The sequence below is a fragment of the Pholcus phalangioides genome, unplaced genomic scaffold, assembly GCF_987345545.1.
Source record: "Pholcus phalangioides strain wild (caught in Gottingen) unplaced genomic scaffold, Ppha-v1.0 ptg000009l_1, whole genome shotgun sequence".
In the NCBI taxonomy this organism is placed as follows: domain Eukaryota; kingdom Metazoa; phylum Arthropoda; class Arachnida; order Araneae; family Pholcidae; genus Pholcus; species Pholcus phalangioides.
This window is the reverse complement of record NW_028301602.1, coordinates 58,525,795-58,550,279: the sequence shown is the minus strand read 5'-3', so window position 1 is coordinate 58,550,279 and position 24,485 is coordinate 58,525,795. Positions and strand designations below refer to the sequence as shown.

The following is a 24,485-nucleotide window of genomic DNA, read 5'->3' as shown; positions in this document are numbered from 1 at the left end:
GTTATTTGTGTTTCTTTTCAAAATGCTGAATTTGTCGTTTTGTGTGTTCTTTTGCATCGACATTTTCATTTCTCAACTATGCAAGCTAGTGCATTTTGTACACCAGTTTCAGTTATTTCCCAGCCCCCGCTATCATGTTTATTTCATCCACCACCAGTGCAGGGTTGAATTTTCACTGGTGAAAACTAGATATTTACCGGTAAATACACTGAAGAGCCAAAAAAACTGGTACATTTGCCAAATATCGTGTAGTGCCGCAACACGACGTGGCATGAACTCGACTAATGTCTGAAGTAGTGTTGGAGGTAATTGACACCATGATTCCTGCAGGGCTGTCCATAAATCTGTAGGAGTAAGAGGGGGGTGGAGATCTCTTCTGAACAGCACGTTGCAGGGCATCCCAGATATGTTCATGTCTGGGGATTTTGGTGGCCAGCGGAAGTGTCTAAAGTCAGAAGAGCATTCCTGGAGCCACTTTGTCGCAATTCTGGACGTCTGGGGTGTCGCATTGTCCTGCTGAAATTGTCCAAGTCCATTGGAATGCACAATGGACATGAATGGGTGCAGGTGATCAGACAGGATGCTTGCTTACCTGTCAGAGTCGTATCTAGACGTATGAGGGATCTCATATCACGCCAACTGCACATGCCCCATACCATCACAGAGCCTCCACCAGCTTGAACAGTCCCCTGTTGACATGTAGGGTCCATGAGGTTGTCTCCATACCCGTACACGTCTATCAGCTCGAAGCAATTGGAACCGAGACTCGTCAGACCAGGCAACGTGTTTCCAGTCCTCAACAGTCCAATGTCGGTGTTGTTGGGCCCAGGCGAGGCGTAAAGCTTTGTGTCGTGCAGTCATCAAGGGTACACAAGTGGGCCTTTGGCTCTAAAAGCCTATATCGATGATGTTTCGTTGAATGGTTCGCACGCTGACACTTGTTGATGGCCCAGCATTGAAATTTGCAGAAGGGTTGCACGTCTGTCACGTTTAATGATTCTTGTCAGTCGTCGTTGGTCCCGTTCTTGCATGATCTTTTTCCGGCCGCAGCGATGTCGTATATTTAATTTTTTACCGGATTCCCCCGATATTCACGGTACACTCGTGAAATGGTTGTACGTGAAAATCCAAATTTCATTGCTACCTTGGAGATGCTATGTCCCATCTTTCGTGCGCCGACTATAACACCACATTCAAACTCACTTAAATCTCGATAACCTGCCATATTTTGTAGCAGCAGTAACCGATCTTACAAATATGCCAGACACTTGTTGTGTTATATAGGCGTTGCCGCCCGCAGTGCCATACTCTAATTGGTTCCATATCTCTTTATTTGCATACGCATGCTCCCAGTTTTTTTGGCTCTTCAGTTTACCATGGTGAAAATAGTAAAAACTGGTAAATACAATCAGCTTTTATAAGGGGTGCATAGCAAATGGAGGTATGACATTTTACTGGCGAAAATTTGATTCCAGACGTATACTTCCAATTAGAAAAAGTTTTCAAATAACTATAAATATTCATGTTGCAAGGGGTTGTGTAGTTATTAAAATAAAAAAAATTAACTTTTTATACAATCCCTGTGTGCTCCAAAACCTGATTAGAAAGTTGTTGCTCCGTCTTTCCTGATGCCAACAAAAAAGTTCCATGTTTTAAGTGTAGAATTTGGGAAAGAACAGTGATAAATGTGGGTAAAATGGTTTTTCCGCATTTAATATACTGTTCCCTTAATTTCCTCCATTTTTTCAAATGCGTATATCTCAGTAAATATTGCACTTAGAAATGGGGAATTTTTTTTTGTTGGCATCAGGAAAGACTAGGTAACAACTTTCTAATCAGGTTTCGGGACACACAGGGACTGTATAAAAAGTTATTGGCATGAATTATGTAGTCAATGCCTTTTATATTGTGGCCTAGTTCTACAGCGGCCCTTGTACCTGCCCGGTCCTGGAATGTAAATAGGCTACGATTTCATGTGAGTGAAGTGAAGAATAATTACTTCTTTGGGGCCGTTCAAGTATTACGTCATCATCGGGGGTGGGGGGGTTTCCGATTTGCTGACTTTTGATGACAAGGGGGGGGGGATGGGGGTTTGGATAATGCTTACATCATCAACCACCCTTTATGAAAATGTGAGTCAGAGCTGATGACGAAATTTTGCTGACAAGGGGGGGGGGTCAAAAATGGCTAAAAATTTGCTTACGTAATACTTGAACGGCCCCTTTTCAGACAACAGTGCAAAAAATTATCATAGATTTCCAATTTGGTGAATGCATTAATTTTATAAGGATCAGCATCGATAGTCCAAAAATTCACCCTGATCTAATTGGGACGTCTTCAAATAAAGAGGAGGCCATAGGAGAAAAAATTTCTGACAAAAGGTGGTAAGACAAATATCATTGAGGAACTGTTGATTTTGATCATGTCAAGTCGCAGTAGTAATGAGACATATGATTTATATTAAAAATTTATGTATCTTTGTATGAATTATTTTGTTGAATAGGAAAATTATGTGAATAAATATTACATGGCAACATTTTGTGCATTCTTTTTAAGAGATGATTTTTCCAATAAGTAAATCCAGTAATAGTATCGAGTATCATTTTGTGAGCATTTAAAATATTGATTCAGGCATGTAAATTTTTGGAGATTTGGCCAGCCTTGGTTGTGACCCTGGGATTGCAAAAATTGTTCGCCTTGATATGCATTATTACCTATCTCTTTTTTAATAGTAGAGTTCTAGGACACCCTTTATATACCAGTTGTATGCAATAGTTACGTAATTAGAAAAAAGTAAATTATTTTTTTAACGAAACTGTAGCACTTACATTTTTTTAATGTTACAGTTGAAACTTGTTGCTGTGAAACTATAATAGGAAAATTAATTTGTGCGTTTTTATCAAAAATTCCTTTCGTCACCCTTTAAACCATGGAATGCACATTTAGCTTAACCTCCTCAGTCCTTGAGGTTATATGGAATTTTATGTTTACTTTTAACTGTGTGAAACTGCCTAAAATTAGTTTCTGCTGACGAGGAAGTATGGATACGTCACTACTAAATGTTTACAGCGGGGCTTGACAAATTGGGGGGGGGGAATAATTGTCAGCAAAATTTCCAAAAAAAGAAAGCTAAACCTTACCATCAAAATCTGTCTAAAATAGTGTATACTTTGACTTGTCCAGGACCTAGCATGTCTGCTAGCATAGGGGTCAGTGGCATAATCCCAGATGATTTTATGTCAGTTATAGGACATTAACCCATTTGCATCATTCGAAAAAGTGTAAAATTGGTCCATATCACCAAAATTTTATTGTATAAAGTTAAATATTTCAAAATGGCGTACACAAAGAATTTATAATGCTTAGTTCAATGAAGATATACACATTGAAAATAATTTGAAAAATTAAATTTAATAGTTTTATATAGTATGATAGTACTCTAGTGTTTTGTTCTTATGCATAAAAAACTAGCACGCATATATACGCTTTGGTGATTAATGGCCAGGAAAATTCAGTGCATATATGTGCTTATGATGCAAATGGGTTAAAAAACATTAGACACCAATGTCAATTTTTTAGTTGAACCAGCACCTTGGATTTGTCAAATCCTGGTTTATAACTTTCTAGAACTAATTTTGAGGTCTCTGCAAGCATTTCATTTAGCTAGGTGGATGTACATTTAATAATTTATAGTACTGTTCAGTGTCTACCACGCGAACTACGAGGCATAAATGCAATTCTCCACTGAGTAATCAGGCCTATAACATTAAAAAATTCATGTGTGACACAAGAAAAAAAACCAGTCAATTTGCCTGTTTCCAAATTCAGAAGCCAGAACCTGATAAGCAACAAATAACCATTTCACAGAAACAAATTTCACGTTGCATTTACAATACACACACACATTCCGACTTGCACCTGTTCATTAGAAATTATGTAGTGGAATATGAATGAGGTGCATATGCAGTTTAATAGTAATGTCTTGCACAGCCGCTGTGTGGGCATCGTGCTGGACCCTCACTATGAGGATCCAGGTTCAAACCCAGTTGGCGGCAAAGTGGTAGTCAGCTGAAGTTTGTTTTCCAACTTTGATGTGTGTGCAAATGTATAAGACAGTCTCCTATTTTAAGCCTCTCCAAAGAGAGCAAGAAAACCTTCAACATGATACTTACATAATATGAAAATACAAACATTTACCATCTCCACTTCAAAACATAGATGGCAGCACCAGGAAGAACACAAAACAAGCACGATTCTGACAATATAAATGTGGGGAGGGGGTGAGCACATTCAACGCAAAACGCATCCGAGCATGTACGGATTCATTAGAAATTCTGCAATGGAATGTGCATGAACTGTTGAGTAATGGTGTCTCCCACAAGGAGGTCAAAGTGATACAAGTATTAAGTTAAAGAGGTTCGACTAAATATTTCATGAAACTGAATCTTTTCCCCAAATTCCATATCACATTTTATTAAAGCTTGATACATTACACAAACATACAAGAAAAGTATTGTACGTGTACAGTACGTAGTATAAACCGCTTTTTATTTGACAATTGGCCAAAACAGGAATATTGTACACAAGCAAAAAAATGGCACTTTGAATGTTAATATATTGCCATGGGTTTTTTTTTACCCCTCAGACTTCCTGTAGTTCTCTCTCGTACAGGTAAGTATCACAAATATTGAGGTTTTTTCGATGACTTGAACATTATTATTAAACACTGACAAATTTATTTCAAAGACTAGGTTTATATTATAAAAGATCTTTTATATATACAAAACATAAACTCACAAAGTAAGTATGAAATGGAAGATCATACTGTGCATCAGTGAATAATTAAATATATAGTCACAATAACAAAACACAAGTAGGACAAAAACTTGAATTCAACTTTCATTAAATATAAGAAAAACATTTGTATTTTCACAGCATGCATCTAATAATTCTGGCAATATCTGAATGCCCAATGTGTGCAGAATAAATGAAATTTGTTGCGATAAAATTTTATACTGTTTAGAAAAATATATGTAACACATAGTTGGTATACATAAATTATCTTATTCTATCACTTTGACCCAAAGCTAATGAACTTCCTCACTGTCGACATTCCCTAAGGCTTGCTATAAATTTTCTTTCTTTTCTTTACCATAAGTAATTGGCATTTATGTTAGATCAGATGTATTTTATTCGTGCAAGGACAAGTAAGAGGCCATGTTACACCAAACATTTATATTTAATTTTTTTAGTACATAATATAGATGGGTTCACTGAAAAACTAAAAGAATCAAAGAAACTTTTAATGAAATAAAAATAAGTTGATGGTCAATGAAAAATCTGCAGTGTGTTTTATTTATTTATGTGGGGCAAATTTACGTTTACTTGTGATTTTTAAAAAGAAAATTGTTATCTGGTTACTTTTTTTCACCAATGATGTCAAATGTTCAATCAAATCATTTTATGCTCTATGATGAGCTGATAAGACTGAAAAATTAGAGTCAATTAAATTGAACATAGTCCATAGAAGCTAGAGACATCAATGCTCAGTTTGTGTTTGAATCGAAGCTCAGAGTTCCTGTTTAACCCTTAAAACCACTTATCATCTACGAGATGATACTCGTATAGATTGCTTTCAATGCCTGCTCAATCCATTTCTGATGATTTGCAAAAGAGGAGAAAGTTTCTTTTCTCATGCATACAAAAAGACAATTCCATTTGCGAAGCCAATGGAGTGCTATATCATAAGGGCTGCAGGGCGTCCACTTGTCCTACTTTTTTACCAAATGCTATCGTGTAATTGATTTTGATTGAGGAGGGAATCATTAATATTTTGGCAAGTAATACAAATGTAGTAGATTGCAATTAATGATTCTACCAAAGCAGAAATTGAATCATTTTTAAGATTATTTGGGGGTGTATGTGGACCAATTTGTTTTACATTGTTTTTATTTGTAATATTAATGTATTAATATTATTGTTTATTTTTCATATTTGCTTAGTTTGAGGGTTCAATAATTAGAGTAGTCATTAAGACTTCTGTCTGTATGGAAAAAAATAATTTTGTATTTGTTACTTCATGGTCTTGGACTATTCATTCATTGAATAGTAACTAATATTCATCATTCAAAATTATGATGCACATTTGGGGAATAGGTGAAATAACAGTTTGCATAACAAAGCAGTTGGATACGTAGGCTTATTCTATAGATTTAGTGATTCCGATACTACCCACGACGATTCAGTTGTCATCTGTAGTTTTAGGATATGCAGAGACATGAACAACTCCACAGCTCTGCAAAGAGCTAGAAACGAAGCACTTCATTTGTTAAAAATGATTACACTGGTATTAAATGGCATAAATAAATCACTTTAAAAAATTTGATCATTTTTGTCGCACCACGGTCATTTTCTGCACACGAGGGCTAATTAGACCGGGACCTACAATTTATTGCCGATTCCGAAGGGCAGGCTTGTTTTTTTTTATACTCATCGAGAGGTTGGTGCATTAACCCCTCGATGGGGGAACTCCCTGCGGTAGCAATTTTTTGCTGTGGTCAAGTCGCCGTTTTTTGTTGTACCCCTGTGTCAGGAAAGACAAAGATGAACCGGGTATCGAACTCGCGACACCTCTAAACATCCTTTGGTACTTGAGGCAAGCATCTTATCGACCGGGCTACCGCGCCCCACTTTAAAAAAAAGGATGGCAGTGCAGTGAAACTATGCAGTTCACCTTGACTTATTTACCTTGGAATTCACATTGACTTGAAATATTCATTGGACCTTGTAATTTGCATATTTTGCACTGTGCTTTTGGAAGTGGTCTCAAAAGAACGTCATTCTTAAAAAATGTACACATCTTCATAATTTGCTGTGCATTGTCAAAGAAAGTTGATAGACTGTACGGTGGAAGACTCCAAAAAAAGAATTTAATATATATTGTGAGGAGACACAAAAGAATTATCTGTGGTTGCTAATACATTGTTTTGGCCAAAAATTGTTTTTGTTACCAAGTCATTTTGCTTTGGCTCGAGTCAATCTTATAGGATACTGAAATAGTGCTATGAACTTTTCTTTGTATTTAAAAAAAAAATTAAAATTTGGGGGACTTTTTTTTATTATGCTGTGATCATATGTTATCCTGGGGGAAGCACCCCCTTCCAACGTCCTACTTTTTCTAATTTTATAAGTGGGAACTCTGGGACTCTCCCACACACCGCTGCGTCTTGAAACAATTCCCCCCCCCCACATTGTTCTTGACAGAAATGAATAAACCTGCTTAGCTACCTTGTTAATTAGGATAGTTTGTAATTGCTATACTACCCATTTTACTGAATCATTTTCAAAATTATCTTTTCATATATTATCATTAATATCTGCATATTCATTGGTTAGCTTCTTTCAACCATTTAAAAATTCAAAAAGCAAGAGATGTTATTTTTTTATGAGGTAACTTTCACTAAGAATACTTTTCTTGAATCCATTTCAGTTGAAATACAAACATTGAATTTTATTGGGTTGAGTGTGAAAGCCAACTCGAGACAGATAATTTCAATTATCTTCTGAGCTTTCTGATAATTTTTAGTAGTCTTTTTGATTTCTCATTTGAATAAGGTGTAACTTTTAAAAGCATTGATTGTGTGAATTCAGAGGGGAAGATACCCCCCAAGAATCGGGGAAAACAATGGAAAATAGTTCTATCCTGTAACATGTGGGGCATTTGTTCACTGTACACCCTCTATATATACTTCCACTAATTTGCTCTTCCTGACATATTGCCTCGTCAGAGAGTGGTGTGCCAGTCACTTTTTATGATTCAATCTTCAAGAACATCTTTCATGGGCCCTATAGTATCCAAGCATCACGATCAGCCTGGCAATTGCACACCAATTTATATTTGTTTATCACTAATTAATATAAAGAATCACCAAACTAACACAGAACTGACAAAAAACCTCATGAATAAGAAATCACTCACTCACTTAAAATAGTGAAATAAGCCACATGAATTCAGCATGTACTAAAAAGTATCAGAGCAGTGACATCATGCCGCAGCTTGGAGACCACACCCACTGAGCTAAGGTGGCAAGTGTGACTTCAAAGGAAATAGTTAAATTGTAAAGTTAATTGTTAATAACTTGTTAACTAAGTTAATTGTTAATGAAAACTTAAATTAAATGGCAATTAAAGTTTAATTGTATCCAGAGGATAGAACATATATATCTCTATGGAGCTCTTCACACAAGGATATTGCTGTATTAGCAGCAAAATATCCTACGTGACAGAGTCACTGGCAACACAATGCCAGTCGAATGCAACAAAAGTAACAACTTTTGAAATATTTCTTCATATTTTTGTCTCTCAGTTGAGATTATACTAGGAGTAACCTGGCGCTGAATTTTACAACAATATATATAAACACAGTTATATTTTATATAACTTGTATTTTCTACAGAAATGTTCTCTGATGCAACCCTAACCCCAAATCCCTCTTGAATGGAATGCGTGTAATATAAATATAGGTCATGCACACACATGCATGTGGGAGTATATGGTATCCTCTGAAATAAACACTTTGTTTTTCTCTCGATATGGTAGCAGCATAATCAGCTCTTTAGGAAGTAAAGCTTCCTCATCTTTTAGAACTACAACTCCCTCAAAATAATGGATATTTACATGAATTTGACTTACCTTAAGGATTACTATTTATTAGCAGTCACACATCAGGGCTCACAGGCAATCAGCTGATTCATATATTCCAGTCTTTAGAATTTTCTATAGAATTAGAGAAAAGACCTTTTCTCTAATTCTATAGAATGTGAGGAATTTGATTCCATTCGCTGCAATGAATAGTGTATGATGAATGATACATAACGAATAGTGTTATTTTCAGTGTATGGATGTACCCATAATTTTCTTTATTTTTCCCTTTTTTGCAGAAATAATAGTGTAGGATGATAATTATTTATGATTATAACAAAATATCAACTTCATAACTGCTAGAATCACTAAAAATTTGATTTTTTCCTACCCCGGTTCATAAAGTGCAGGGAAATAAGTAGGTGAACTAAGCACAGCATTGTTTTTATTAATTTTTCTGGGCTTTTATATATTTATTGATTGATAGCACCATGTGAGGGAGAACGAGCAACTTGACTCGTTGAAGTTAACCCAACTCTCAAGATGAGGTTACTCGAGTTCGATTTGAGTATCCCCATGTGAGGTGGCCCTTAGAATAAAGCACACATGGTGTGTGTGGAAATTTCATTGCGCACAGTCAGTACTCTATTTTCACCTGAGTAGTGAATCACAGCTGACAATGTTATCCAGATAAGACAAGGGCAAAGGAAAAAGAAAAAAATGAAAAGGAAAAAAAAAATCTTTCCAATGTAATGAAAGTACAAAGTAATGGTAACAGCCTGGTGTCAAGAAGTACACTAGTAGACTCTATACTCATAGAAATTTAAAACATTGTTCCTACAAATAAAATTGTCATCACATATATACTAATAAGAATGAAACAAAAACACAAAGTTTACATCTTTTCTAGAGGGAGACATAAACTGGAGACATTTATCACATAAAATTCTCAAATATAAAAGTAAACAATTTAAAGAGTCCATTAAAATGCAACTCAAACATAACATTTTCGCACTAAATAGACATAAAAATAATTGAATGAAAAATATCACAAACATCTCAAATAAATTATCATATATACAACAAATACTTTTGTAGGACGTTTAAATTAGTGGCACCAAGATAATGAATGCATTTTTAACAATTGAAATGAACTGTGTTTTACGAACAAACAAACATACAAAAAAAAAAAAAACAACCAAGAAAATCTGTCACTGCTATACAATCTTAGTACACACATATGAAGACAATAAATATAAAGTGACAACACCTTTCGTACAATTATTATCAGTGTAAAATAAGTAATGCTAGTATTCTTTTATGTGTACGCAAATATTCAAACCATTTTCTTCAATCTATTTGAACCAGCTTAATAGTTGACTGCTCAGAAGAGTTTGTGCTGTGTGCTAAAATATTATAAAAATATGCACCCACAAAGTTTTACATCTAAATGTCATTAATTTGTCTACAAATAGTGTGATTCTATCAATATCACAAAAATCTTTGACATAGAAAGACATGGAACTAAAAAAAACACTTAAGAAATTGAAGTGGAAAGAGAAAGTCTTCAAAATCTGTACCAAGTATTTTTTATACGAAACCGTGAACACACAAGAAATTCTTTGAATAGTTATTTTGTTCACCCTCATCAATGAGAAATAATACTATTATAAGGTTCAGAGCATTAGAAATGTTACACCAAAAAATGTGGCATCAGTATATAAGAACCTAGCATATAACATTGTGGATAACTTGAAGTTAACATGTTTAAATTTCTCATAATTTTTACATGATTTAGTTGGCAGGTACTTTTGTATTAGATTTTGCGATAAAACCTCACAATTGCCAATGAGATATGGACACATACATATATAAACATGGGAACTGTACAACATACGCTAACATTATGAAATAGCGAAAATACTCTTGTTTCAATTTTTTTTTCATATAAAAATGTCCATTGAAAATATATGCTTGTTCTTCAAAGACAAGCAATTTATTTGAATAATCTAAATTTTTTTTTTCAACTTGGGGGGGGGGGGGGGAATCCATCTGCACATGAGTAAATTCATCTATAAAGAAATAAATACAAAATATATAAAGGGAAAATATGTTTTTAAGGATATATCATTGCTCACATAACAAACAAATAATTATATTGTACTAATAAAGGAATTTCAATCCCATCCTTTTAATTAATACTTACTTCTTTTCCCAAGCTTTAGCACATTAGAAAGTCAGAACAGGTTGCTCTTTCAAATTCAGAAGGTCTGGAAAATATAAAAAAAATCAATATTGAGACAAATAAGCCTACTTATCATTTATAATTAAGTAAAACAAAAAAATAATCCAAATATATTTCTAGAAATTGAAGAAAAAACCGTCAGGGCTATTTTGAAATCATCGCTCAGGCAAAAATGTTGCTATCCAGGAAAATAACAATCATGAATTCAGCCACTGAAAGAGTAAAGAATTTCACATGGGGATTGAAAAGACAAGTCCATTGGATAAGGGGCAGTAGCCCTTACTCATGGCCGCTGCGGTGTTCGAGTGGTCATAGTGACAGACTCGCATCGTGGGGACCCGGGTTAGAGCCCCACCGTCACCACAGTGGTGGTCGGCTGAAGTTGATTTTCTGTGGTTCCCAACTTCAAGGCACAAATTCGAGCCGATCTCCCCGTTAAAAAGTCTCGCCACAGAGAGCAACAGTCCTACAAACAGTACAAATATTCAGTCATTACACTTCACTCACTTCACTTCTGAGATATAGATAGCAGTACTAAAAAATCATGCACAACACTAGACTGTTAGGTACACATACTTACACTTCCAGCACAACTCACTAGGTAGTAAATTGCCCATGGTGATAGACCTGAGTTGTGCTCAGTTTGAAAAAAAACCAAAAAAACCCTTACTCATGCTACCCGGTTAAGATGTAAATCTCTCAACAAGACAAATAGACTGATGACAGTTTTTAATGTTAAATGGCGTTGATAGCGAGCTCTAATTTGATTTCACAGTTCTCCAAACTGGCTTCCTGCTTTGGAATTAATTATTGTTGAACCTAACCATGAATTCATGTAAGTTCTGCTACAGTATTAACTTAACATTCTTTGCCATTGAAAACTTTGTTGCTCTCCCCTCACCAGGTCTTATCATATTAAATTATTACGTCATTGCTCTTTTCAAATAAGTTGTCATTTTTGAAATATGTTTATTAATTTTGAAATTATAACATGATTTTTACTCAATGTTTTTTTGCCTCCCTTTTATTTCTGCTTGAGGTGGACTTAGACATAAACCAAGACATATACCAAGTGAAAAAGAAAACTTTTAGATATTAAAAAATAAAATAAATAAATGAAGTATTTTATAGAAATCAAAAAATTCTTGAACAATAAAAAATTAATTTACATGAATACTTATTCTTGCCACACAAAATTGAATATATATATGTGATAATTAATACCTCCAATTATATGATGCCATGGCAGTGTCACATAAGTTAGATAAGCATGAAGAGCAGGTGAACTGGCTCTCCTGTATTCTTTCCAGAAATGGTATGCCTGTCCGAAACCTCTTATAGTCCACAATCGATTGTATGTTGTGTCATCAAGTTCTGTTTGAATAAAAGAGAATAAATGCTTGAGAAATATAAAAACTTTACACCAAAAATTAATTAAATAAATATTTTTCCCCTCAATATAGTTTATATTCATAGTGGAATCTGCTTTAAAATTAAGATAGTTGACATGTTTCGCGTGCAATAAAAATACTGAAGAAAAAAAGTGTTTTCATTATGTTACCAATATAAAACAATTATGCACATTTATCAGGTTTTAAAACAATTAAATTAAGAGCAAATTAGTTGAGGACTTTTGTTTATGAGATTTGGGATTGGGTTTAGTTTTAACATAAAACTACTTTCTTACATATTCAGTATGCATCTAGATCTAATTTGATCTAATGAAATGGGTAAATGTAATTTGGTGAATTTAAGGGAAAAAACTGAATATTGGCTATATACCATCTCTAAGATCGCCAGCTTCTATTTCGGTAATGCCATTTGAATAATAATCGACACCTTCACTTTCTGACTGAGCTTTTTTTATGTCTTGATGGCTTCTCCAACTCCTAATGTAGTTATTTAAATTTGAGCTAGGATCTGACATTCTACGCTGCATATATGGACTATCCTGCAAGGGGGAAAAAAAAGAGTTGTTAAATAAACTGGAAGAACCTACAAGCGTAATTCCATGTTTTAATTTCTACATAATTTCTCAGATCCAAGTAATTCATCACATGCTATTGGATCCACTCATTACTATGAGAGCAGCAACCTTCATTTTCAGATTATAATTCAAATTGTATTTAAAATGAAGATCTTGATGATGAACAAATAAAACAACAGTTAAAATTACACATACTTCTTGTTCTTCCCAATCACAATCCGTGATTGAATATCCAGGTTCAGAAGATGGAGTTTCAACACCAGAACCTTTTTCACGAGACACTGCAATCTGTGCATGCCCTTTGCCATGAGGTCCTCGCATTCTGACGAATTCCATTCTCTGTTGACCTTGATACCATCCCATGGACACTTTCTGGGCAACTCGAGTTGATAGGCTAGCCTGGAAATTCAATTTTTGTTAAATATATGTTATGCAATATTTATTCAGAAATATTTCTTATGACTGAACTGAACAGTACTTTAGAGAATAAGAAATTGTTTTAGAAAAACCTTTTTTTTTTGTATGTTACAGGAAATTTAGCAAAAACTTGAAACATTTTTTCAATCTATGTGTGTTGCATCTACAACATTTCAAATTCTAAAACACAGAAACTAAAAGTTTCTACAAAAACATTGAGAGGAAGTGGAAAATAAGTAATGCATACAATACAGCCAGACCTTGGCACAACATCACTACTGGAAACCAAAATGAAAATCATTTCATAAGCTTAATAACAAGCCCAGTCTGACAATTTTGCTGCTGCTACAGACCCTTAAAAACTAATGTTATTAGATGGGGTGAAATTAAATAAAGTAGACATTATACAAAAGTCAGACTATTTTATTGATGCTATGCATAATATGATTACAGTTTCAAAAGATGTTTGATATACTGTTTTATGTAATATAGATTTCTGATTTGCAAATTTGCAATGGCCTAAAAATATAATAAATACATTTCAAAAATGTATTTAAACAAGATGCACTTGTTAAAAGTTGAAGTATTAAAAGTCCCAATAGGTTAACTATTGGGGTCTTCAGCATAAAAGATGAACAAATAGAAGGTTTATCATATTTTGTAGAAAGAAAAAGATTGAAAGATTTCATCCTCAATGGAGGAAACAAATTTTTTCAAGAGCACCAAACAAATGAAATCATTGATAAACATGGCAAAATGACTGAATTTTGAATTAATAAAATGGTAATGAGTAATAGCTTATTGCAAAAATCACCTTAGCATCATAAACTCTTTTCACAGCATCATAATGTATGGATCTCAGAAATATAACCCCTTGGAAACCACCTTCTTTATCAGCTGCCACAAGCTCAACACACATCATTTCTCCATCGTGCACAACTATGTCCTCAAATACCTGAAAAATAATTATGGCATTTTTGAATGGTTAATTTCATGAATATTCATTCATGAAAGGTTTTTTCTTCTTTTTTTTTGAATAAAGATATAATGAAAGCATTTGCAAACATTTTTATATTAAATTTTTCTTTAATCATTTTGGTTAAATTTTTGGTGAAACATATAGATTACCCATGTTCCATGTAAAATGAGAAAAAACTAAAAGAAAATACAGTAATTCATTTGTTGAAATACTCAATGAAATATAGTTTACGATGCACAGATTTAAATACAGTCAATGCTTGTTCATGAACTGATCAGAAAACCAAAGTTTCTGAATGGGAAGGAAAGATGTTTGTATAGTGTTTAGGACCAGTGTTTATTAAAATGTGTCAGTTCTTAAATCAGTGGTTCCTAAGATTAAGCATCAGCATTACCTCATCATAATTATCTACAGTGAAGAATATATGTGGATAGCTTATCTCCTCCATTTCTCCTTTACACTCCATACTCCTTCGACTTGGAGAAGCATAAACTCTCTGTAAAATAAAACAATTTTTTTTTAAGTTAATAAAGAAATTTATCTAATGCTCTATAAAGAAATCACAGTAAGTTGTAAGAAATAAAACAGTAATAAATGTCAAAAAACTTACATGTGATTTTCTCCTTAAAACCTGGAAATCTTTGTGACTTGTCCTTGTACAAACAGCGCATGTTAATGTATAGTCAAACTTGAAACAAAGAATTGAATTTATTAGCAAAAACTAATCTAGAGTTACTGGATAACTTTTAGCAAATGAAATAGCATTGATTTTTTCTATTCATAACATGAGTGCAAATTTTGATTCAAATGAATGGAAATCCAGAATAGGATCTTAGGTAACATTTACAGCAGGAGTTCAGGCATCCATAGATCCCCTAGAAGCATTTTTAAGAACAGATCTCATGATGTTTATGAGCTTGTACATCAACTCGATCCCTTTTATTTTTAGCCTTGCTAATAAGGATCACTTTTTCACTTTTAGCTCAATAAATTTCATAAAATATTTTCTTTTTTGTGAAATAAAATTTAGATAAATATTAATTATTAACCCTGTAAGCAGCACAGCAGAAATCACTGAACCCCCCTCCATAAAATGTCACATTCTTTTTAATGAAATAGGCTTTCTTTCGATTTTCAGCAGGTACATGGGAAAAGTGTTCCATTGAGAAATCAACTTTATAATGTATCTGGCTTGTAAATGCTAAAATAAGAGGTTTTTAACGAGGAGAAATGTCTCATCAATGTCGCTTAAAAGGTTAAAGAATTTAGCCACACATAATTATTTACAATTTGTAAGTTAAGAAATTTTCTGATCAATGTATAAAAATCAATGTTAGATCAGTGTTTCCCAAAGGAAATGCTATCACTCATGGGACGGTTCCGTGCCTTCCCCGCTTTAAAAAATACAATAGAAATGGTATATATATATATATGTTACTGCCCAACCCTGAAGTGTGACCAATTCTCAAAGTTGCTGGCCCCACAGCGAACACATTGGCCAGGTCTGAATTGCAGAAATGATTCAGACTTTGGCCAGCCATTTCCCAGAGTGGCTGGATATCCATGGCCAAAGCTCAATGTGCTGATGTAAGATGGCCCACTAGGAGGTAAATCCATTTTTTTAATCGCCAACGTGGGATAAATGTCTATTGTATACATGGCAGCTGCATTGCATTAGCACTATGTAAGGAGAAAAAAAAGTGAAATTTGAGAGAAAAACTATAAAAATAATTATATAAACAGCTTTTTTTTGTCAAATTTTGGAGGAAAAAATTATTACCGCATCATGACTGCGGCTTGATGGGTTGCCATAACTAAGGTAAACATAATTAGCACAAAAAAATCGATGAGGATCCAGAATCATTTCTTTTGTTATCTGACTTTGGCTAGGGATTACCAGCCACTTTGCAAACTGGTCAGCCAATGTCTGAATTTTGGATATTGGCCGCGTCAATATTTAACAAAATTGGCCAATTTGCCATTGGCCAGCCCCACTGTGAATAGGCCAATTTCAGACTTTGGCCAAGTTTTTTTTGTGGAAAAATTTGTTCCTCCAGTGGGGGAGGGGGGGGGGGTCGGCTTATATTGGGGTCAGCTTTTGATGAGAAAATATCGACCCCCCGCAATCAATTGTCATTTTTGTAGCAGTGAAAGCTCACAGAACCGATAATGTCACAGCCGAGGCAAAGAAATCGAAAACATCATTGGCTTTGATACCAGGTGGGCTAACGTCAATTGTACAGCCTTTAGATGTGAGCATCAACATGCCTTTCAGAGACTATTTGAAAAATTTGTGGATTGAATGGACGAGTTCTGATGATAAAGAAACTATAAAAAGCGGTGCCTTGAAGAAACCTGACATTGGCCTAGTGTGCCAATGGGTACATGAGGCGTGGAATTCTGTTTCCACTGATCCTTCAAAAAGTATTGCATCAGCAATGCGATGGATGGAACTGAAGATGATATCCTCTTTGAAAGTGACAATGGCAATGACAGCCTAGATGAGGATAAAAACGAAAATGCCGAACTCCTATGATGATCTGATGGATTACGCTTGAAGACTCAGAAGAAATGGATTAAAAAGTTTGAATCATTTTCTATTGTAAATTTCCGCAAGCTATTCATTTAGCATGAAATTATAAGATTTCTTTCTCCAAAATGCATGGATTTTTTAGGGTTGGATTATACACAAGTATATACGGTATATGCAAATATATATGTACACACACAATGATTACATGTTTTTGTGCCCTCACCCTGGTAAAAGTTGAAATGACGGGCCTGCCAGTACAAGATCACATGGGTTAGCTTAGGAAAAGTAGCACAGAGAAAACATTTTATGGAAAAATAACGGGGGCGATCAGAAAGATATGACAAATAAGTCTGAAATACTACTGTGAACTAGATTGGTGTTCAACTTTTTTTGCACCTGTGAAAATTATTGTAATTTCCTGGAATGCAAAAAACTGGGTAAATAATTTGCAGACCCGATGGACAACTAAGGCAAGTTAGTACTTTGTTATGTAAAATTATGAAGCAGCTGGCAAAATATTTTGGTATCAGCTAGAAATCCTTGTCTCTCCTTCCCCCCCCCCCCACTCCTCCCGGAACTGAAGGTTGAGCAACACTGAGCTAGATCAACACAAAAAAAACCAGAAAATACAAATTTGATAAAAATGGCATACATGCTGTAGTATAAGATTCAGGTACACAGTCTCTTCCCAATCAATATCAGGATCACCAACCGGAAGTCTTTTTGAATCTTTTCTGAAAACTTCAATCGCTGTCTGGCCGAAGAAAAGAAAAAGGTGAAATAACTAACAAGAAAAGCAGAGTAATTCTTGTTATTGTAACCATTCATCAGTGCCGTCTTAATGCATGGAGCCCCACATGGGCATGACTTGGGGCCTCAACAGAAGTGGGGTGCTCACAAAAATGAGAACCAGTTGAAATTTTTAAGAATTTGCCAGGTAGGGCTTCAGAAATATCTTAGCCCAGGGACCCATGAAGCTCTTAAGACGGCACTGCCATTCATTCAATAATTTAATCAATGAATGATGACCATTTCTAGCTACAGACTATTTAGATGTAAAACGGCTGATCAACAGAAGTATCCTTTACTATTTGTCATAAAAACATCAATCAAAATTAGTGAAAAACAAATATCAACAAATACAGTAAAGCCCCTTTTAACGAACACCCCACAGATGCGGTCACCTCTCTTTTACACCCAAATAATTCCCCCTTGTATAATAAAATTGTATGCATTTCAAATGATCACCCTCATTCCCTGATTAATGGTCACCCCTATTTTGCAGACAAACTTTTTTGACCCACCAGTGTCCACAAAAGAGAGGTTTTACTGTAGTATTTTTCTCTAAAAAAATTTTAATGGATTGTAAAGTAATTATTTCTATATATAATCCTTCAAAGTTTTTAGATATGATTTTTTAAACTGAATTTTTTAATAAATTTTTAACCAAAACTTAGATCTGAGTCAGACATGGCAGACAGACAGTACAGTAAGATCTGAGTACAACGCCATCACTTTCAATGTCGCCTGGCTTATAATGTCACCTTTTATTGGTCTCTGACAGCATATTAGTGAATTCGGATTAGGGTCAACGGGAGCAAAGGCCCATTTACACGAATTGAGGGATTTAGCGGATTTAACTAAATTTTAAGTTGTCAAGTACTTCAAAATGTATGCAGTTGATAAGAGCCATTTACATGACATTTAGTGGGAAAGTGATTTAGTTGTTTAAAAAATAAACCAGATTCTTTTTTCCGCGGTTAAGCAGACCTATGTGCATGCACAAGTGGGCTTCCTATGAAAATTATCTGATCAGTGTTTAGTAAATCCACTTAATGAGTGGACACTTTTTGAGAAATTGACAAATTAACTACTAAATCACTGAACACAGGTGAATGGGTCTCAAGTGTGACACAAAAGTTTGACTTTGAGGCAATGCTGTGGGTAAACTTATTGAACTACAAATTTTTTATAAAGACAAGAGCACCAATCAGTGGGCCACTTGTTTTAAAAGTTAAAAAAAAACTTCAAGATCAAAGATTCAGCTAATTATAAGAAAAAAAATCTCAATAGAATTCAAGAACACTTTTCCACCATATAGCAAATCACATCGTTTTAATTTTCCGTTTGTGTTGAAGCTGGATGAATTTTTTGAAAAGTGGGTGTTGCTTTGACTGATTCTTATCGCTTTTCTTAAGACATTTTTGTGTTCAATATTTTTTCTCCCTTCACAGTACATTTCATTTTGTTTTAAAGTGACATTATTTGAGTGGCATCATTTTCAGTACATTCTGAATATTTTATTCATTGTGATTTAAAGACATGAAACTAGTGGTGCCTAAAGTTAAAAAGGGTGGCACACCTCTCTTAGGGTCAAAATTTACAAATTTTTCAGATAGCGGGGTCCACATGATGAATCGTGCAGAGAAAAAAACTATGAATTGAATTGGATAAAAAATAATAATAGACATACCTCAAATTGTGGTATATACCTCGAGGTTTTTTTCTGATATTTTCTCACAAAAAAAAGTAAATCATCTCTGACTTCATCATTTGAGTAATATAAGAAATTTCGTATGAAAAGATCAGTCCAAAATGCTGGATTAACGAGAACAAATCCAGAATCTGAAAAATTGTGATGTATTGTAATTAGGTGTTTGTAGATAAGATTAGGAACAACTCAATGAGAAAATAACAGTGTTTGATTGAAGAACCAGTTGAAAATTTTATAACATGCATATTCCCCAAATTAGTTATACAAACATAAATTACCTAACGAGGTAACTGAAGAAAAGATGCCCATATTTTTTAATATATCAAAATATAATTGAAATACAGCAACCCAACATAAAAACATACATCACAAAACAACTAATACAGTTGATTCCCGTCTTACAAATACTGTTATAAAGAAAATCTAGTTTCAACAAAAACTTTTCTGATTTGACCAAGTAAGTTTATGTAAGAATGCAATAATCTGGAATTCCTTTATAAGGAAATTTCGATATAATGAAGTTATATATTTCGAGGGAGAGGATTTGATTTGAGGGAGTTTGTCAAAATTGAATAGCACAGTTACTTTTATTGCTATTTACATAACACATATATATTTCTATAAGTCAAGGGTTCTTAACCTTTTTTAGATTAGTTTTACAGTCCATGGGAGTGCTTGTTATTTGAAATTAGTGAAACCAGATATGGAATAAGTGCACTTAATAACAGGACTGTAAGTGGATTTGTATGACCCATCTCGGAAACCCCAACGAATCAAGATTGGTATGCGACCCATACTTCAAGAATCCCACACTGTGAGTGGATTTGCACAACTCATCTCGGAAGAACCTGTAAATAAATTTTGGGTTGTGACCAGTGCCATCTTAATGCATGGGCCCAGGGGCCTCACAAAAAATGAGGTGTAGCTGAAATTTTCGAGGAGCATATATGTAAATTTCTCTGGTAGGGTCTCAGAAAAATCAAAATCTCTTGGCCCGAGATGCTCTTAAGACTGCCTTGGCTGTGACTCATAGTTAGAGAATTGAATGACCCATCTTGGAAGCACCTGCACACACAACCCATAGGTTAAGAACTCCTGCTACAAGCAATCAAAATAGCAAAGAAAAACTGCATAAAATTCAAGGGACATATTTGTTATAAGCGGGTTCAACTGAATTAAATTCTACAGCAGAGCTGGGATTTTACTGAATGCAATATTTTAAACAAAAAAATTATTGACACTCCCCTTGCATGTGGGATCATAGGTGCTTTGCTAGGCCCCCCTTGAGTCATACTTACGTTTACGTTATCGAACCACCCAAATCTTTTTTTTAAATCATGCAAATTTATGACCTATATAAATATATATCGAATGATCATTTTTACATATTTTAGAAACGGGATGGACTTTAGCTATTTTGCGTTATTGGTAAATAAAAGACAGCTGGGAAACTTCTCAGGGATGATGATGACTCATCGCAGCTGCTGATGAGCCATCATCCATCATGCAAGCATCTACGATGAATCTTTAATGATGTATTGATGGGGGGGGGGGAATGAAAACGCACCTTCGGATGAGTACCGACGAATTTCTCGGCTCCTATGGTATTTAATTTCGGCCACCATCTCTTCTAAGACGGTGGGGACACGATCCTCGGGTAAGGCTGACGCGAACGCCATAACTCGTTCAAAAAAAACACCACGGTCAAAACTCAATTGAACATGTCACGGCAACCTTGGCTTCACGGGTCTTTCAACCGCGGTCAGCTGATTGATAAGCTTCCTGAAGGACGGACTTCATTTTGTAAACAAGAGCGCTGATTGCTGCCATCTACCGACAGTTACGTCAACTGCTGCAACAATAAAATCTTCAATCATCACATTCCCACTCATGGTTAGAAAGGTTGATGGCAGATGGCAGCACTACACGTAAAAAGCATTACACAAAACCTGAATTACCAATCGTCCTTCTTTTTGGTATCATTCGGAGCGTCCTCCTACGTTTCGGAAAATTCGTCCTTTAGTTCTCCTTTTCAGGTTCCCAAAATAATTTCCTTTTTTTTTTCAGGGGAATTTTTTTTTTTCAATCTGAAACATATGTCTATTCACTGGTAAGAGTGTCTTTTTCCTCACACATTTTTACACACGTCGATCCACACCTCAAAATTCCCTGACTAATCCAAGTTGCCTCCAAGCAGGGCAAATGCTATTCTAACCATGGCCCAACTTGCCCGAGGATAACATAGAAAAGACAACACTCCTCGACGAAAAAAATATCCCAAAAGATTTTTTAAAAAATTTGAGGGTATAGAAATAACTCCCCCCCCCCTCCCGCTGTAGGCGCGAAGTAATAAAACTGACCAGAGAGTGGGCACAATTCATTAAAAGCGAGGGGAGACGGATCTTTATTAGTATTATTTTTTTCCCCAACTCCTAATGTCTGTGCTAGACATGTGTGTCAAAATATCAAGACATTTCAAGTCCAAGACGTCATCATCCTACCCCCCCCCCCTCCGCCTTTCCACCAAGTCGGAAATTCTGAGTGGAAAAAAATAACCAATGGACGGTAGCATTAAATGAGCTTCACAATTATAGGAGCGACGTAATACTTTTTGCAGATTATGCCGGCTCTATACTTCACAAACAGCTATGTACTATGCCATTAGCAAACATTCACACTACCCTCATTCCAATCAAATCTTCACATTTTTCCAATGACTCAATCACTCCCAAAAATTGAAACCTTTTTTTTTTTGCATCCACAGATTGCTTCAAATTTAGTTTTTTCTCGCGTACAATTATTGATTGGAACAATCTTCCATCAAATTCTGTAGACTGTACTTCAATCTCTGATTTTGTATGTAGCATCAATCGCCTATGTCAAATCCCATCACCGCAACCTCTTGTATAGGCCTCGGCCAAACAATATTTTGAATATAAATAATATTTATTCTTCTCTTTATTGACAACTTATCGGGCAAGTTCGAATAACTTTTTTATAACTAGAGATTATACCGGATTATACGCAAATGCATACGTGCATATGCATTTGCAAGTTTTGACCTTTTTCAGTGTTAATGCACACAAATATATAAAATTGAAGAATTCCAGAATAAGTGCATATTTTTAAAGTTTAACTAAAGTTCAATCACATTTTTATAATTTTTCGAATGAGTATTGCTTTTAAAAGGCACATGAATAATAAGCAATTGGCAAGTGTTCGTATATTACGTAAAATATAAACAGCATTTAAAGAGCGGATTTTTCAGTGAATTACCAAAGATATTTGCTCAAGCCGGATTAAATAAAAAAATTACTTACTTGATCCGGATTAAGATAGAGCGAGTATTAAAATTTTCCACGGTAATTAAAAAAAAAAAAAATGTAAGACGAACCAGTTTTCTTTTTACAGAAATAATAAATTATCGTGAGCATCACTCATGGCCACAGCTAGGGGGGGGGGGGGGGAGAAGGAGTGTCTAGTGCCCCGGGTACTGGCACGACCTCCTATATCTAGTTATCTAGGTCAGTGTTTCTCAACCACCGGGCCGCGGCCCGGTACTGGGCCGTGACATCATTCATACCGGGATGCGACTGATCTGCCGTTTCCTTTTCCCCCATTCATTCCGTTAATCATGTGTTTGACCGGGCCTTCCACTTATTAAAATGAATGAAACCGGGCCGCGGGCTTCCAAAGGTTGAGAACCACTGATCTAGGTGGTCGTGGTACTGGACGGGAAGGAGGCACCGAATGCTATCTTTTTTTCTGCTCCCGGCAGAAAAAAAGTATCTAGTTGCGGCACTGGCATCACTAACTAGGGTATAACCAACTCACCCATCACTAGAAATTTCCAAATAAAAAACGCATAGGTGTGTGAGAATTTTTTTTTCTAATGAGTATGCGCTGAGAAATTGTAAATATACGTGTTTGCTTCTTTGAAAGTATTTAATTTTAAAATGCGTATTTTTTCTAAGTTTTAGTACATGTTTTGGAATATTTGGTGCATGTTTTGGAATTTTTGGTGCATATTTTGGTTTTTTGGGGCGTATTGCGGTAAATTATTGTAAATTATTTTTTGTGGAAAAATAAAAATTTTTTTGTGAACAAATACGAAATTTCTGACCTGAATTTTTTTGCGAATAAATGCGAAATTAATGATTTAAATTTTTTTTTTGTTGCGAAATTTAAGTATCCCTATTCATTAATATTGATTCATTAATTCTTTCCAATTTATTATTTCTTTTATTTAATCTGAAATTCGCTTGTGTGACTAATCTGAATAATCTGAAGTTATATTTTTTCATTAACTGAAGTTATTTCTTTCATTCTTAATTTCTCACTTTTAACAATTTTGAACTATTTTTTTAATTAATTTTATAGATTTTTCATAAATTATGAAATTATTTCTTTCATTAAGGGTGTTTTTTTTTTGTTTTTTTTTAGCATTCCTTTAAATTCGCTGTAACTACATGTATACCTTTTGACAATGCCTTTTGCATATGGGTCCCACGCGGGCCCATGATACTCTTAAAAAACAGCCCTGCCTTCGGAATACCAAATTCGGTCTCTCGAAATATGTAGCCAAAATGAAAACATAGGCCTCAAAAAGTATTTTGGCTCCCGGTACCCTGAGTTCGTTACAACGGCCCTTTTAATGTATCAAATGCACAGCCTTACTATTGGAAAATTTGTCACTCAAAACTAAATACAGCTGTTTTCTAAAAATCTTCGGCGGGCCAAAGGAAAAAGCTCGGAGGACCACATGTGGCCCACAGGCCATGGGTTGAAGGCCTCTACCAACACCTACTAGATAATTTTGTTTTGTAGTGGGTGTTGCCTCTATCCCCCTGCTGCAGGAGCAGGTTATGACGTGAACAAAATAGGACCATTTCGCGTCTTTAAAAAAGTATAACTCAAGAGTCGCCTCCAAGGGTGTGCGATAGGTGCAGTCGCACCGGGACAGCGTTTTAGGGGGCCCCGCACTTAGAGTAACAATAATTTCTTTCGTAAATGCTGAATTTTCATTAATTCTGGAAATCTACATTTCGTCTAGAAAGGAATAACTCTGGATTTATTTCTTTCATAAATTCTGGATTTTCACCATATCCGGAATTGTTTTTTTTATAAAATAAATTATGAATTTTCGTCGATTCTGGAATTCTGACAATTTTCATCAATTCTGAAACTATT

At 34.9% G+C, this 24,485-nt stretch overlaps 1 protein-coding gene across 1 annotated transcript; it reads right to left on the bottom strand.

Moving 5' to 3' along the window:
- Window positions 1-8,818: 8,818 nt before the first annotated feature.
- On the bottom strand, window positions 8,819-21,107 carry LOC149083388 (uncharacterized protein KIAA0930 homolog). The gene is made up of 11 exons (XM_089236659.1): window positions 20,863-21,107; window positions 19,275-19,426; window positions 17,454-17,555; window positions 14,879-14,956; window positions 14,663-14,764; window positions 14,104-14,244; window positions 13,068-13,271; window positions 12,668-12,836; window positions 12,110-12,259; window positions 10,847-10,910; window positions 8,819-10,712 (listed from the first exon to the last, which is right to left on the bottom strand). Exons 1-10 carry the CDS (start codon window positions 20,972-20,974, stop codon window positions 10,870-10,872), a joined length of 1,251 nt encoding a protein of 416 aa, XP_089092785.1. The 5' UTR covers window positions 20,975-21,107; the 3' UTR covers window positions 8,819-10,712; window positions 10,847-10,869.
- Between the last annotated feature and the right edge of the window lie 3,378 nt (window positions 21,108-24,485).

Coding starts and splice junctions, on each gene's coding strand:
- LOC149083388 (XM_089236659.1), bottom strand. CDS start 20,974: ATGGCGTTCGCGTCAGCCTTACCCGAGGATCGTGTCCCCACCGTCTTA. Junction 14,957..17,453: donor TGAATCTTATACTACAGCAT/GTATGCCATTTT, acceptor CTTTGTTTCAAG/TTTGACTATACATTAACATG. Junction 14,765..14,878: donor TTTTAAGGAGAAAATCACAT/GTAAGTTTTTTG, acceptor TTTATTTTACAG/AGAGTTTATGCTTCTCCAAG.